The 14,806-nt window shown below is 38.3% G+C and overlaps 1 protein-coding gene across 2 annotated transcripts in view; it reads left to right on the top strand.

The window, feature by feature from the left end:
* LOC113517977 (uncharacterized) overlaps positions 1 to 14,272 on the top strand; it is a 59,570-nt gene extending 45,298 nt beyond the window's left edge. For both annotated transcript variants that reach the window (XM_052901090.1, XM_052901091.1), the window contains exons 8-20: positions 143 to 258; positions 1,197 to 1,271; positions 1,984 to 2,100; positions 3,615 to 3,762; positions 4,289 to 4,367; positions 5,604 to 5,732; positions 7,230 to 7,355; positions 8,218 to 8,326; positions 9,080 to 9,148; positions 9,926 to 10,017; positions 10,728 to 10,816; positions 11,630 to 11,742; positions 12,184 to 14,272. In XM_052901090.1, coding sequence (XP_052757050.1) covers positions 143 to 258; positions 1,197 to 1,271; positions 1,984 to 2,100; positions 3,615 to 3,762; positions 4,289 to 4,367; positions 5,604 to 5,732; positions 7,230 to 7,355; positions 8,218 to 8,326; positions 9,080 to 9,148; positions 9,926 to 10,017; positions 10,728 to 10,816; positions 11,630 to 11,742; positions 12,184 to 12,306 — 1,385 coding nt within the window. In that variant the 3' untranslated portion in view covers positions 12,307 to 14,272. The remainder of the gene's footprint in view (positions 1 to 142; positions 259 to 1,196; positions 1,272 to 1,983; positions 2,101 to 3,614; positions 3,763 to 4,288; positions 4,368 to 5,603; positions 5,733 to 7,229; positions 7,356 to 8,217; positions 8,327 to 9,079; positions 9,149 to 9,925; positions 10,018 to 10,727; positions 10,817 to 11,629; positions 11,743 to 12,183) is intronic.
* Positions 14,273 to 14,806: the final 534 nt, after the last annotated feature.

Here is a 14,806-nt window from a genome sequence, read left to right as displayed (position 1 = left end):
CAGGCGGGTTAGTAACCTCAGTTTTGCCTTCCACCATAAGTTCCCTTAGTCGCCTCTTACGACACCCACGGCAAGGAAGGGGTGGCCTATTCTATGCCGGAACCTACATTGCGATATGTGACGCCATATTGTCTGTATGTAGGTATATCGAGCTGCCAATGCCGGCCGGGGTATGCACGTCGTGTCCACCGGGATCCATGTCGGCGTGTCGTCGCCTTGCTCCTCAACCTGAGGGTCGACAGGCTCTACGACAGGAAGGTGAGTAATTAACAGTTTTATACTTCACTAGTTCTATCTCGTGACTTCGCCCGTGGTCGTAATGCTGAAAAACTTTCTACAAGAAATGAGCTTTCAAATGTAAAATTATTTTTTGAAATACGGCAGGCAGTTCTAAATAACTGGTTTTCCAACAATTTTTTGTTTTGATGGGTCAAAATGGTATGGTAGCCCCGCCTGCGCTAACGTAATACGCTGGCGGAGCACCAGTGAAGTGTGATAGATGAGAATGAAAACAGGCCAGTTAGCCCATCATGATGAATTCATCAGGAATTAACCGTGATAGTTTCCAGGGGGGACCCCGAGGTGGTCGACATGGTTGGGTATATTGCTAGCAATAGGATTCTCAGTCTCCATTAATAACAATCCCTTTCCCCCCCGTTTTCCAACAATTAAATTAAGTGTTTTTTTATGGTATAAAATCTAGTGGTTGACATTTTGAGTAATATAAAAAAAATGTGATAATGGATGAAATAATATCATAATTGCCTATGTTGCATATATGTACATGTACGTATATACACTACATATTTACATTTATTTATATCACACTACACATACACCCACGCATACATTTAACCCTCTTTACAATTGGTGACCATGAATTTGTATTACTTAATCATTGCTGTCAATATCTGAACTGTAGCAACATGCATTTTAATTATTTTATATATCTATTAACCTAACTTTATGGACACTCACTATTATACATGGTTTCTTTCATACATGTGCTTATATTGCTTGCATACACCCACTCTAACTCGCCTGCCTCGCTTTGGAATCAAAATTTATGTTTGTATAAATAAAATCCGTTATTGGCTGTATTCATAAGAGACTTAGCATGTAAGTTATTTTTTAAGAGCTGTGGATTTTTGTATAAAATGAAATTAAAAAAAAAAATAAAAAAAAATGTTTTACAGGTGTCATGGGACGCGAAGCTGGCGGACAAAGAGTCCGATTCCTACCAACAATTGAGCTACGAAGCGATAAGAGCGGTTAGTAGATATATCATGGTCAACATATTTTAGCCTTTAGCTGTCCACTGCTGAACGTAAGCCTCCCGCTTGGGGGAGTTTTGCCTGTAGTTGCCACGCTTGGCAACCGGGATAAAAACTGCACGATAGAAACACGAATGGGACAGAGGTGTCCAAGCAAACCACTTTTGTACAGTCTGGTGAATATAAGCTTCCCCCATAAATGTGGGTTTTGCCAGTCATTGCCACGCTTGGCAGCCGGGTTGGCAACCGTATTTAGGCTAAGTGCTATAAAAAAAAGTTAGGCTTTTGGTGGTGTTTTAAGAGGGATGTTCGTGCTCATCCCTCTACTATTAAGCTCCCTTAGTCGTCTCTTACAACACCTACGGTAAAGAAAGCGTGGCTTATCCTATGTCGGAATCATTTGGGAAATTCATATATAAATATATTCAATTAATTATCCGTTAATAAGCCAATATATAGTTATTCATATTGTAACTAATATATATAGATACTGCTACTATATATAAGGAAATCGATCGATCTATTATGTATTTATTTATTTATATTTATTCGCATGTAAGCCATTAATAATAATATAATAAGCCAATATATAGTTATTCATATTGTAACTAATATATATAGATACTGCTACTATATATAAGGAAATCGGTCGATCTATTATGTATTTATTTATTTATATTTATTTGATGTATATAATTATCGTTCACAGATCGACTCCGCCTTCTCAATGACCCCGTTCTCTGATGACTTCGTCAGCGGCACGGTGAACTCGGTGCACCGCGGTGATGAACACAATCAGGGCGTATTTGTGAATTACACCATCTTGGTAAGTGATCAATGATTTTAAAACTATAAACAGCTGCAGTGACCAGGTCGATATTAATTTTTCTCAAACATGCTTGGATACGTGAGCATCATTTTGACAATCTTCTTCGAGAGAAATCATAATTGCCGTACTGGCCAGATACATGCGGGCAGCGGCCGGCAAAAGTTGTATAAAAATTCATATCTGTCCTGTAATTTAAAAATGGAATGACCTTTTACTTCGAAACATGGCTACCAACGAGGTAACTAAAAAAAACGTTTTATTTAAATTTCGAACTGGCTTGCAAATAGAAAGCTGTTTATGTAAAAAAAAAAAAAGGAACATTATGGCGCGTGAAAAATTATTATTGTTCATTATTCGTCATTGAACTTAAAAAGTAAAATTATGTTTTTGATTTCCGCGCATTGTTTGAGAAAAGTACTATACAAGCTTTGGCCACAACTAGGCATTGATGAACTCACGTATGTGTGCCTCGGCTACGCCTCGGCCCACATTTGCACATTCGTCCATCAATGCCTCAGTTGCTGGCCGCTGCAGTAATGTACTATAAATACGCAGTATGTATCTACTGCGTGCACATGTTTATCGAATAAATTGATCTTTATCCTATTAAATAAAATTATAGTATCAAAATAAAACGAAAATTAAAATACCTCTATATTACATAACCGATATTCAATGAATAAAATAAATAAATATCAGTTATCAGTCCAATATATAGGTATTTATGTTATTCTCAATTTCGTGTATAATATAGTATATGTCATATATGTGTAAGTATATTTGTTATTCATATATATTTATTCGTGTATATATATGTAATTTTAGTATGTATGTATATCAATAATTAGTAGTACCGCATTCGAGTATTCTGACACTTGCCTATGGTTGACTGTACTGACGCTGTAAGTCCGCCATGTACACATATATGTACTAATGAATAAATAAATAAATTAATATTGTAACATTGTTGTTATACATATAGATATTGCTGTATTATTCATACTTACCTGTGTCATATTTTTATGTATAATTGGTGTGTACGATAAAGTGTTTAATAAATAAATATATATATAAATATATAGTCTAATAAATAAGTTTTTTTTTATACAACTTAGAATGGCAAACAAGCTGACGGCCCACCTGATGGAAAGTGGTAACCGTCGCCTATAGACATGAGCAGTACCGTGGACATAACAAAGTATACTGTTTCGCCCATGATACCACCCATGCGTTGCCATTCCTGAGGACTCAGGTGTTATTCCTCTGTACCCTGTAAATTCACGCCATATCCCACCCTTCAAACCGAAACACAGCCATGCAAACACAACTGCTTCACGGTTGAAACACGAATGGGACAGAGGTGGCCAAGCAATCGACTTTTGTACAATGTCTCCCTAGGGTAAATCAATTATTAGTCTAATTGCTGCACCTTACCCACCTCTAGCTGGCTCAGCTAATCAAATATATAGCACGTTTATTTAAAAACAAATTTATACAAAAAATATATACAGATACAAGAAACACCGGAGAGTCAACGAGCACCGATCGCGACGGACATACAAAAACACATCCTGGGCGTGATCAGACGAAGGTCCAACAATGTAGGCACCTCAGCGCTGTGGGTGGACACGCCCGCCGGCAGCGTGCTGCCGCTCAAAGGTAACTCTTTTCTATCGTCCTACACTGCGTTGACCTGTACGTGATCGCCACTCAAGAACCTCTCTTCCCCATCGGTTGTCGGTTCTTCGAGCCATGTGACCAGGCCATTGCCACTTCAGCTTGCTTATCCTTCGGGCTAAGTCGGTTACTTTGGTTCCTTTGCGGATATCCTCGTTTCGGATTCTATTATTTGTTTTATTATAATTTATTTACACTCGTAGTCTTTTTTTAATGGGTGAAAATGGAATGGTGGAGTTACCACTATCGGTATACGCTGGCGGGGCACCAGCGAGGGATAATAGGTGAGGATAAAGCCAGGTCAGTCGGCCCGTTGTGAAGAATTCGACAAGAATTAACCACGATGGTTTCCAGGGGAAACCGTGTCGAGGTCGCCCTGATCATTGCTAGCAATACACCCTGTATTGCTAGCAATGGGGCGGTTCCAAACCATTACTAACAATCCCTTTCCCCCTTGCACTCGTAGTTAACAGTTTTTTTTTTTATGAATTATTACATTTGTCGCCAGATCTGGACGAGTGTGCCTCCCCGGACCTCAATGACTGTCATCAGCTAGCGACTTGTACCAACACGTGGGGTGGATTCACGTAAGAGATTTTATTTTTCTAACTGAAACGTAGGTGATACCAGTACCACTCCGATATATATATATATATATATTTATATATATTGGGTTTCAGTGAGCATTGATGGCGGAAGAAATTCATCACCTGTTTCGACAGCGTCCTTATCAGTTTGGATATGGTGTTCCATCCACCCGAAAAAAATCTCTACATCTCCCTACAAAGGGCTACCTTATTAAATACTTGCGGAATAGTCAAATTCTTAAATATAGATGAGGATGAAGTAGCCACCCGTCATACACAAGCGTAACCTTCCATACAAACATACACAGTGTACTCACTTGGTCACTTTTTTTTATTCAACTTAGAATGGTAAACAAGCTGATGGAAAGTGGTAACCGTCGCCTATAGACATGAGCAGTACCGTGGACATAATAGAGTATACTGTTACCATGATACCCCCCATGCGTTGCCATTCCTGAGGACTCAGTTGTTATTCCTCTGTACCCAGTAAATTCACGCCATATCCCACCCTTCAAACCGAAACACAGCCATGCAAACACAACTGCTTCACGGTTGAAACACGAATGGAACAGAGGTACACAAGCAAACGACTTTTGTACAAAGTCTCCACCTATGTGATAAGTCGTGAATCAGTGGTCATGACGCTAATACGGTCATAATGCATGATAAAAATGTTGCATGCCAAGCTGGCTGAATGTTAAGGCTACACAAAATATACCAAAGGGAGACTTTGTACAAAAAGTTGATTGGTGATAATGGAATGGTGACCCCACCCGCGCTATCGGTATACACCGGCGGGGCACCACTGAAAGATGATAGACGAGGATGAAGCAGGTCAGTTAGCCCATCGTGACGAATTCAACAAGAATTGTTCACGATGGTTTCCAGGGGGAACGACGTGGAGGTCGACCTAATAGGGCATATTGCTAGCAATGGGGCTGTCAAACTCCATTGCTAACAATTCCTTTCCCCCTAATCGCCCAGTTAGACAGAAATTATACCTAATAAATATTTTTAGCTTTTTTTTTTAAATTTATTTGTTAAATTTGTCACCGATATCTATTCGTAGCATTGCATTTAAATGGCCCGGAGCAAGAGGTTTGAAATCGTTTCGAGTCCATTTTTTAATTGACCCCCCCCCCCCCTTTAATTATCAAATTGCCCCCCTGTGGGGCGTGGGCGCCATGTTGGGTAACACCAATGTAACGTGGTGGTAATGTGTTGATGGGCGTGCAGCTGCGCGTGCCCGGACACGACGCTGGACGTGGCCGGGCCGCGCGCGGGCCGCCAGTGCCTCGCCTGCACGGCCTCGCACTGCAGCGAGCGCGGCGTGTGCCGCTACCAGCACGGCCAGCCCTACTGCAGGTCGGTACTGTTAATTATAAACTGGTCGAATAACAATGAAATAGTAACTCCACTCGCGCTAACGGTATACGCCGGCGGGGCACCAGTGAAGGATGACAGGTGACGATGAAAAGGCAGGTCAGTTGGCCTATCACGATGTGGTTTTTTTTAATGGATGATAATGGAATGGTGACCCCACCCGCGCTATCGGTATACACCGGCGGGGCACCAGTGAGAGGTGATAGGTGAGGATGAAGCAGGTCAGTTAGCCCGTCGTGACGAATTCAACGAGAATTGTTCACGATGGTTTCCAGGGGGAACTACGGGGAAGTCGACCTAATAAGGCATATTGCTAGCAATGGGGCTGTCAAACTCCATTGCTAACAATCCCTTTCCCCTCCAATCACGATGTATTTACTTGGGATAGAATTTGCTTTGAAAATTTTTTCTTTATTCCTTATTGTATACAAAAGGTTATTGGAATGTAAAAACAAACATAATAGTGGCACAAAGGCGAGCTTATCTCCAATAGAGATTTCTTCTAGCAAACCCAATATTTTTCTTCTCTGTTAATCTGATTTTCTTCTGAAAATTAATTTGTATGATATTTAATGTGTGAGAAATGTGAGATCGATCTGTAAGTAACCTCACAGATCGATCTCAAGTTTCTGTCCATTAACCTAGTTAATAAATCAAAGGAATTGGTTTTTCCAAGAGACTACAGCATGGGGTTCTTCAAGAGGGGGGTAAAGAGGTTTCTTCAGGGTCGGCAACGCGCGTGTAATGCCTCTGGTATTGCAGGCGTTCATAGGCTACGGTAACCGCTTACCATCAGGTGGGCCGTATGCTTGTTTGTCACCTCAGTGGTATGAAAAAAAGGACAGTTTTTTTTATAGAACGCAATTTTAAATCATGACTCATTGGTTTTTTTTTATTGGTGAAATAAATCAAGGTGATATAATTCATGTTCAAAATTAAAGGAAAAATGGTTAAAAAAAAAATTTGACAGCTATGTTTTGTTTTTTGCAATGGACATTAAAAAGGTATCCAGACACGATCAACTTAATGTGAACTTGTTCTTTTATATAATTTTTGGGCATACAATGTTATGATGGAAATTTCCACCATTATGCAAAGAAGGGCTAAGAAGTCACCAGAGGGAGACTTTGTACAAAAGTCGATTGCTTGACTACCTCTGTCCCATTCGTGGTTCAACCGTGAAGCAGCTGTGTTTGCATGGCTGTGTTTCGGTTTGAAGGGTGGGATATGATAGTGAATTTACAGGGTACACAGGAATAACACCTGAGTCCACAGGAATGGCAACGCATGGGGGGTATCATGGGCGAAACAGTATACTCTGTTATGTCCACGGTACTGCTCATGTCTATAGGCGACGGTTACCACTTTACATCAGGTGGGCCGACAGCTTGTTTGTCATTCTAAGTTGTATAAAAAAAATTAAAAAAAGTCTTTTAAAAAATATACAATATTTAAATGTCGAATACTTGTCCAATGCAGCTGCTCATCAGGATACTATGGTAGCACATGCGAGGTGGACGGCGAGGTAGTTGGCGTTGCTGTGGGTGCTTCGCTGGCCGCTGCCCTAGTTATTGCATTAACGCTGGCTGCATTACTCTCTTGGAGGTATATTTCATAATAGTTTTTATTTTATTTATGCCGGCAGCACACCTGCAATGCCGGTGGTGTTGTGGGTGATCATGGGCGGCGGTGGTCACTTACCATCAGGTGAGCCGCATGCCCGTTTGCCCCATGTGTTGTAAAAAAAAAAGAAACCGGCTTCTTGTTCTCTGTTTCTTACAGGTGTATTTCAGAAGTTATTTTATGCATCATTTATGTAAGTATGTATCTATATAATACAATTTTATCTTTGGCTGTCAATTTTGTCATACAGGGTTACACTCTGGGTTTGTTGTACGCGTCCGTGTAGCCTAACTTCAGGCTGCAGTTGAAAATCAGTGCTTTGCTTTTAAGCAAAACTATCACTGAGCTGTAGCCTATGTGGGTCACTGCGACGCACATGGCGGAAACACCAGAGGGAGACTTTGTACAAAAGTCGATTGTTTGGGTACCTCTGTCCAATTCGTGTTTCTACCGTGAAGCAGTTGTGTTTGCATGGCTGTGTTTCGGTTTGAAGGATGGGATATGGCGTGAATTTACAGGGTACAGAGGAATAACACCTGAGTCCTCAGGAATGGCAACGCATGGGGGTATCATGGGCGAAACGGTATACTCTGTTATGTCCATAGTACTGCTCATGTGTATAGGCGACGGTTACCACTTTCCATCAGGTGGGCCGTCAACTTGTTTGCCATTCTAAGTTGTATAAAAAAAAATGTAGGAAATGTTATTGCTAGCAATCTCTACACGGTTCTGTTGGGTCCGGACCATCTCTACCATCTAATCGAATTTCCTCCCCGCCTATCAATATTTTATTTGAAAGAAAAATGGGGAACGCAGTTATTAAATTCGGCCACTTTATTTACAGCCGAAAATGGTCCCGAGAGCAAAAAGCTGCCGGCATGGGTTCGCCCGTATTCAGCTACATGGCAGCCAACACTATAAAGACCCCACCTGTGGGACAGCCGCCTTATCAGGTGAGAATTTATCAACAACTTTGTATGAAGTCGTTTGCTTGGACACCTCTGTCCCATTCGTGTTTCTACCGTGACGCAGTTGTGTTTGCATGGCTGTGTTTCGGTTTGAAGGGTGGGATATGACTTGAATTTACAGGGTACAGAGGAATAACACCTGAGTCCTCAGGAATGGCAACGCATGGGGGGTATCATTGGCGAAACAGTATACTCTGTTATGTCCACGGTACTACTCATGTCTGTAGACGACGGTTACCACTTTCCATCAGGTGGGCGGTCAGCTTGTTTGCCAGTCTAAGTTGTATAAAAAAATATATATTTTAATGCAATAAGTACCGGTTTAACTTAAATATAATTAGATCGTTAATACTCGACTAGTTTCGGTATCATTTCGTGATCATTAATCATGAGCGGCTGCTGTGTTGACTTATCAAAAAGTCAGTGGCAATAACATGGTAGGCCAAGAGGAAGACTACGAAGACCAGCCGATCATACCCGAAGAGTTCCGAACGCCGTCTTTCTTATCTGTGACGATGCCGCAAACGCTTACAGCGGACCGAGACAAGCAGTCAGCCTCGCGTCACTACCGCTCATGATTAAAGATAACGAATTGGTCCCGAAACTAGTCGAGCTTTCCCGATATAATTACACGTAAGTTAAACCGGTAGTTATTGTTACATAAAAATTTTAACCAGGTTAGTTAATTGAACTGATTAATTTAACTGTTTTTTAATAAACTACCGTTTGTCTTATCAGGTATCGATCGAGGAGAGGATGCGGTGGGCTCAAATAGCTGAAGCGATGGCGCAAAGCAACCATTATGCTGTGAGTACTTAATTTTTTTTTTTATGTGTGAAAATGGTATGGTAACCCCGCCTGCGCTAACGGTATACGCTGGCGGAGCACCATTGAAGGGTGATAGATGAGAATGAAAACAGGCCAGTTAGCGCATCATGATGAATTCATCAGGAATTAACCATGATAGTTGCCAGGGGGAACAGCGTGGAGGTCGACCTGGTTAGGTATATTGCTAGCAATGGGATTCTCAGTCTCCATTACTAACAATCCCTTTCCCCCCAGTACTTAATATTAGGAGAGAATGGAATGGAACGAGATGGGATGGGATAAAAGGGAATGAAATATCTTATTTGCTTTGAATGAGTGATACAGAGTTTTCATTTAATTAGTAGACAGGTCCGTAAATAGCTAATGTTAAGCACGCAAATTATATGACTTCGTGTTTCAACCGTGAAGCAGTTGTGTTTGCATGGCTGTGTTTCGGTTTGAAGGGTGGGATATGGCGTGAATGAACAAGGTACAGAGGAATAACACCTGAGTCCTCAGGAATGGCAACGCATGGGGGGTATCGTGGGCGAAACAGTATACTCTGTTGTGTCCACGGTACTGCTCATGTCTATAGGCGACGGTTACCACTTCCCATCAGGTGGGCCGTCAGCTTGTTTGCCATTCTAAGTTGTATAAAAAAAAAATGCAGAGTGTGTTTACTTTAACATTAAAAAATTCTGATGTATTAACCTGTATTCGAGCGAATAAAGTTGTCATACATTCATTTATTGTTATTATTATTATTATTATTTTCAGCACTTGCAACAACCCGAAGCCACGATGGCGACTCGTCCATCGTCAGCGATGTTTGGAGGGTACCCCACACTGCCCCCGGTGCCATTACCAAGGTGAATATTTGTTTTAAATTAGTATTTACCGAGTGTCCATATTTTTTTTTACAACACAGAAGGTAAACGTGTATGTGGCTCACCTGATGGTAAGTGACTACCGCCGCCCATGATCACCCGTATCGGTCGGACATCTATTTTCGAATCCAATCCATATTAGTTTTTGTGTAACAGGCTTTTAACATATTTGTTATTGTACCAATATATAGTTATTGTTATATATTAACTAATATATACATATATATATATATATATATATATATATATATATATATATATATATATATATATATATATATTGCTATATATTATCTACTTAGTCTATATACTTATCTATTAGTTTTTAATCATGTTTTTTTTTATTTAGACTCCCTATTAATAGTAATAAAGTTTCTTTTTTTATGCAACTTAGAATGGCAAACAAGCTGACGGCCCACCTGATGGAAAGTGGTAACCGTCGCCTATTGACATGAGAAAGTTATAACCGTCGCCTACAGACATGAGCAGTACCGTGGACATAACAGAGTGTACTGTGTCGCCCATGATACCCCCAAGTGTCGTCAGTCTCGAAGACTAAAGTGTACCTCTGTACCCCTAATTTTACTTATGTTTCGTGTATAGCGAATCAGCCAGGGCTGTCAACTTATTTGCTATTTTATGTTGCATAAAAAAAATCTAGTGTGAGAGTTAATAACCCTATAATATTACAGGATGGGCATGCATGGTGGACACCATAACGGGACACTGAACACGGTCGCATCACGCGCTAACACCGCAGCTTCCCACCATAACTTATATGGTAAATACTTAGCTTATATACATACGAGTGTCCCCATACAAATGCTTCGAGAAAAACGGCTCAACTTTTTCATACAATTTTGCGTGATAAATAGTTACGAGTGATTCCTTTATAATTTCTATATTTACTTTGTCTTATAATTTCTGCATCGTTTAATGTGCAAACACTCATTTTAATGTATTAAATAATTAAATATAGACACGTCAAGATACATTGTGTGCGTAAGTATATAAAACACTGATACAACAAACGAGTCAGCTAATTTGACAATTAGCTGACAAACAGTTGAGCCGTTTTTGAGGCTCGATGCTCTATCTATGTAATCTAAGGGTAAGTACTTACCACCTTAGACATAAAAAATAGATACAGATAAAAAAATTGTCTTCAAATCTGTTTAAAACTGACAAAATTATGATGTAAAAAATACAGCCGAATTGAAAATCTTCTTTTTTTTTCTTTTTTTTTTGTACAACTTAGAATGGCAAACAAGCTGAGGGCCCACCTGATGGAAAGTGGTAACCGTCGCCTATAGACATGAGCAGTACCATGCACATAACAGAGTATACTGTTTCGCCCATGATACCCCCCATGCGTTGCCATTCCTGAGGACTCAGGTGTTATTCCTCTGCACCCTGTAAATTATATTATATTCTTATAAATGTATTTTTTTATATAAAAACATGTATAAAGTTCATGAATGTGTACATCAGTCAATTGTGTAGCGTCTGTTGAATAAGCTATACATAGTTTAAAACTAGATGGCGCTCTGTAATATTCCCATGATATATTTATAATATTATAATGGTTGTCCAGGCTACACGAATCACATGGCGACAGAGTCCACCAGCTCGGAAGCCTCCAGCCACGTCCAGGAGCGGGCAGATTTGCTCGTACCCAGACCGAAATCTAGGGCAAGAAGCATGCATGTAAGTTAGATAAATTTGTTTGATTGTTACCCATACAAGCACGCTTGCACCCATACAAGCACACTTGCATCCATACAAGCACACTTGCATCCATACAAGCAGGCTTGCACCCATACAAGCACACTTGCATCCATACAAGCAGGCTTGCACCCATACAAGCACACTTGCATCCATACAAGCAGGCTTGCACCCATACAAGCACGCTTACACACATACAAGCACGTTTGCATCCATCAAGCACACTTGCACCCATACAAGCGCACTTGCATCCATACAAGCAGGCTTGCACCCATACAAGCACGCTTGCACCCATTCAAGCACGCTTCCATACAAGCACCCATAAAATCTCCAATGTTTGTCACGTTTTGTCTCGATTAAAATCGCTTATAATAATTCGAACAAAATATATTTCTTTTCATAACAATATTGTATTATCAACAGAATCAAACGGGCATCTACTACGACGTAGATTACGAGAACGCACCAGAAGCTATCTACGGCACCAAAGGCATACCTCTATCTACGTACACAGTGAGTCGGGGCCCGCCATTTTACCGCGCGTAGTATTTGTAAGTATCGGTGGCCAATTACGCGGAAAAATTTGTAACTTGTTTCTTTTTTATTCTTGGCATAGTTTAGAAAAAAAATTGGCATATCTAATTGTAGACATAAAAAATATTAAATAAATAATGGATTATTATTATTAAGCAAAAAAAAAAAACAATTACTAAAACAAAAAAGACATGATATTAATTGACAATACTTACTTTTTTTTGTTCTATTTTTAAACATAGATTAAGAACGTTTCTAAATTACTAAATTCACAGACTAAGGACAATACCTGAGGTCCATTTTCTACGACTAAATGCAATAAAAGGCTTGTTAACTAAATATGCCAAGTATAAAAATATTTGAAAACATAAAGTATGTTTAACTTTTATTTGCGGGTATCTAGTATCGCCTTCTATGTATAAGTAAGTTTTATAAACTCGTGTTTTATAAACTCTTGTTTCGCAATCGAAACCGCAGGAAACAGCTAGTTAAGCCTTCGTACAATAAGACTGCTATCAACGATTTGTTTTACTATAATGTGATTGTAGATTTCTATTTATATAAAATTAGTATATAAGTAGTTAGTCGTATTTAGTCATATTTAAATTAGATTTAGAAAAAAAAAAGAAATAATATTTTATATATATAAAAACATAGGGTGAAATCGAAATAACCTTTGAAGGGAGTGTTCTAAACATTAAAAAAAATGGTTGAAAAACGACTGTAAAGTTTTTGTCGTTTTTCAATCGTTTTCGTTTTTCATTTTCATCCTTTAATATGTTTTTTCATAGAATTATAATATAATATTTAAAAAGAAAACCTGTACATTATTTTAAAATTTTATTTTATAAGTACCTACTTAGTTAAGTAGAAAATAAAAAAATCAATAAAACCTTTTTTAATTATTTTTAATATTTAAGTGAAATCATTTAGTAATTAATAAAATTAAAAAGAAAATCTCTTTTTTTTTATTTTACCAAAACTGTTTAAAAATAAATTTAGGTTTTAGTTACAAATATTAATAAATAAACAAATAATTTATTTACTTGATAGAGAATTAAAATGGTAAAAATTAGACATTCAATTTTGCTTATGAATACAGTGTACAACGCTACAAGTTAACAGCGGTATTTTACGGAACTAATGGTATTAAAGGAATAATATACCTTTTTTTTAATCTATGGTTATTTCGCGCCAATTTTCACTTGTTACACTCGAACATTAATGTCAATTAGTTTAGTTACATGAAATAGAAAATGACGTTTTAAAGTTTTTTTTTTACGCACTTTTAATTGTATGTAAATATTTTATTTTTATATATTAAGAGATTTATTTGTAAGCAAGCACCTAAGTATATTTTTATTTTCCGGCCATCGATACGTAATTTTTGTTTGTTTTTTTTTTAATAGACTGATATTATTTTTTTAAATAATCCAGTGAATACAGCTTAGTTGTATTGTTGAAATAATTTTAAAAAGTTTTTCGAACACATGCTTTATTATTTTTTTTTTTGTTTGTAATATAATTATAATTATTAATAATACGTAACATATTATAAATTTAAAACAATCCTATGTGGAAATTTTGAGTATATTGTAGGAAGTTAACAATTTTCGCGGTATTTTTTGCTCTATTTTTTTTTATTATTATTGATTTCATATGAGAAACGCAAAGGGTCTCTGTCCATACAGCCGATTGTAGTTCACATGACATAATAATAACCATAATTAAAAAGTTTTGTTTTTAAATACATATTAGATACCTATAATCCCTCATTATTTATTATATTCAGAGGAGTGGGTAAAAAGCTGTGTATTTGTATTAACTTAGTCATAATTTTTAAGAAGAAAAAAAAACGCATTTATTATGTGTATTTTTGTTAATATGACAACAATTATTATCATTTATGGTAGTTACAGTTTAACAAAGTATATCTTATTGTATTTATTTAAATTTTTTAATAAACATTTTAAAAATACAGGTAATTTCCTTTTATTAATTTACTCACTCTTTTTTTATACAACTTAGAATGACAAACAAGCTGACGGCCCACCTGATGGAAAGTGGTAGCCGTCGCCTATAGATATGAGCAGTGCCATAGACATAACAGTGTATACTGTTTCGCCCATGATACCCCCCATGCGTTGCCATTCCTGAGGACTCAGGTGTTATTCCTCTGTACCCTGTAAATTCGCGCCATATCCCACCCTTCAAACCGAAACACAGCCATGCAAACACAACTGCTTCACGGTTGAAACACGAATGAAATACTATAGTACAAACATATTATATTTTGTTTATGTAATAAGAAAAGATTGGATATTAAGCTAGAGTTTGTCGCCATGTGTGCCCTATCATAGAATAGGCCACCCCTTCCTTTCCCGTGGGTGTCGTAAGAGGCAACTAAGGGAGGGCGAAGAGTGGGCAGCAGCGTCCCTCTTAAAACATCACTGAAAGCCTAACTGCGGTTGCCAACCCGCCTGCCAAGCGTGGCAACAACTGCCAAAACTCA

Source organism: Galleria mellonella, unplaced genomic scaffold (genome assembly GCF_026898425.1).
Source record: "Galleria mellonella isolate WM207_F2 unplaced genomic scaffold, CSIRO_AGI_GalMel_v1 utg746, whole genome shotgun sequence".
NCBI lineage: Eukaryota > Metazoa > Arthropoda > Insecta > Lepidoptera > Pyralidae > Galleria > Galleria mellonella.
The sequence above is the reverse complement of the archived record's forward strand: the minus strand, read 5'-3'. Positions and strand labels throughout refer to the sequence as shown.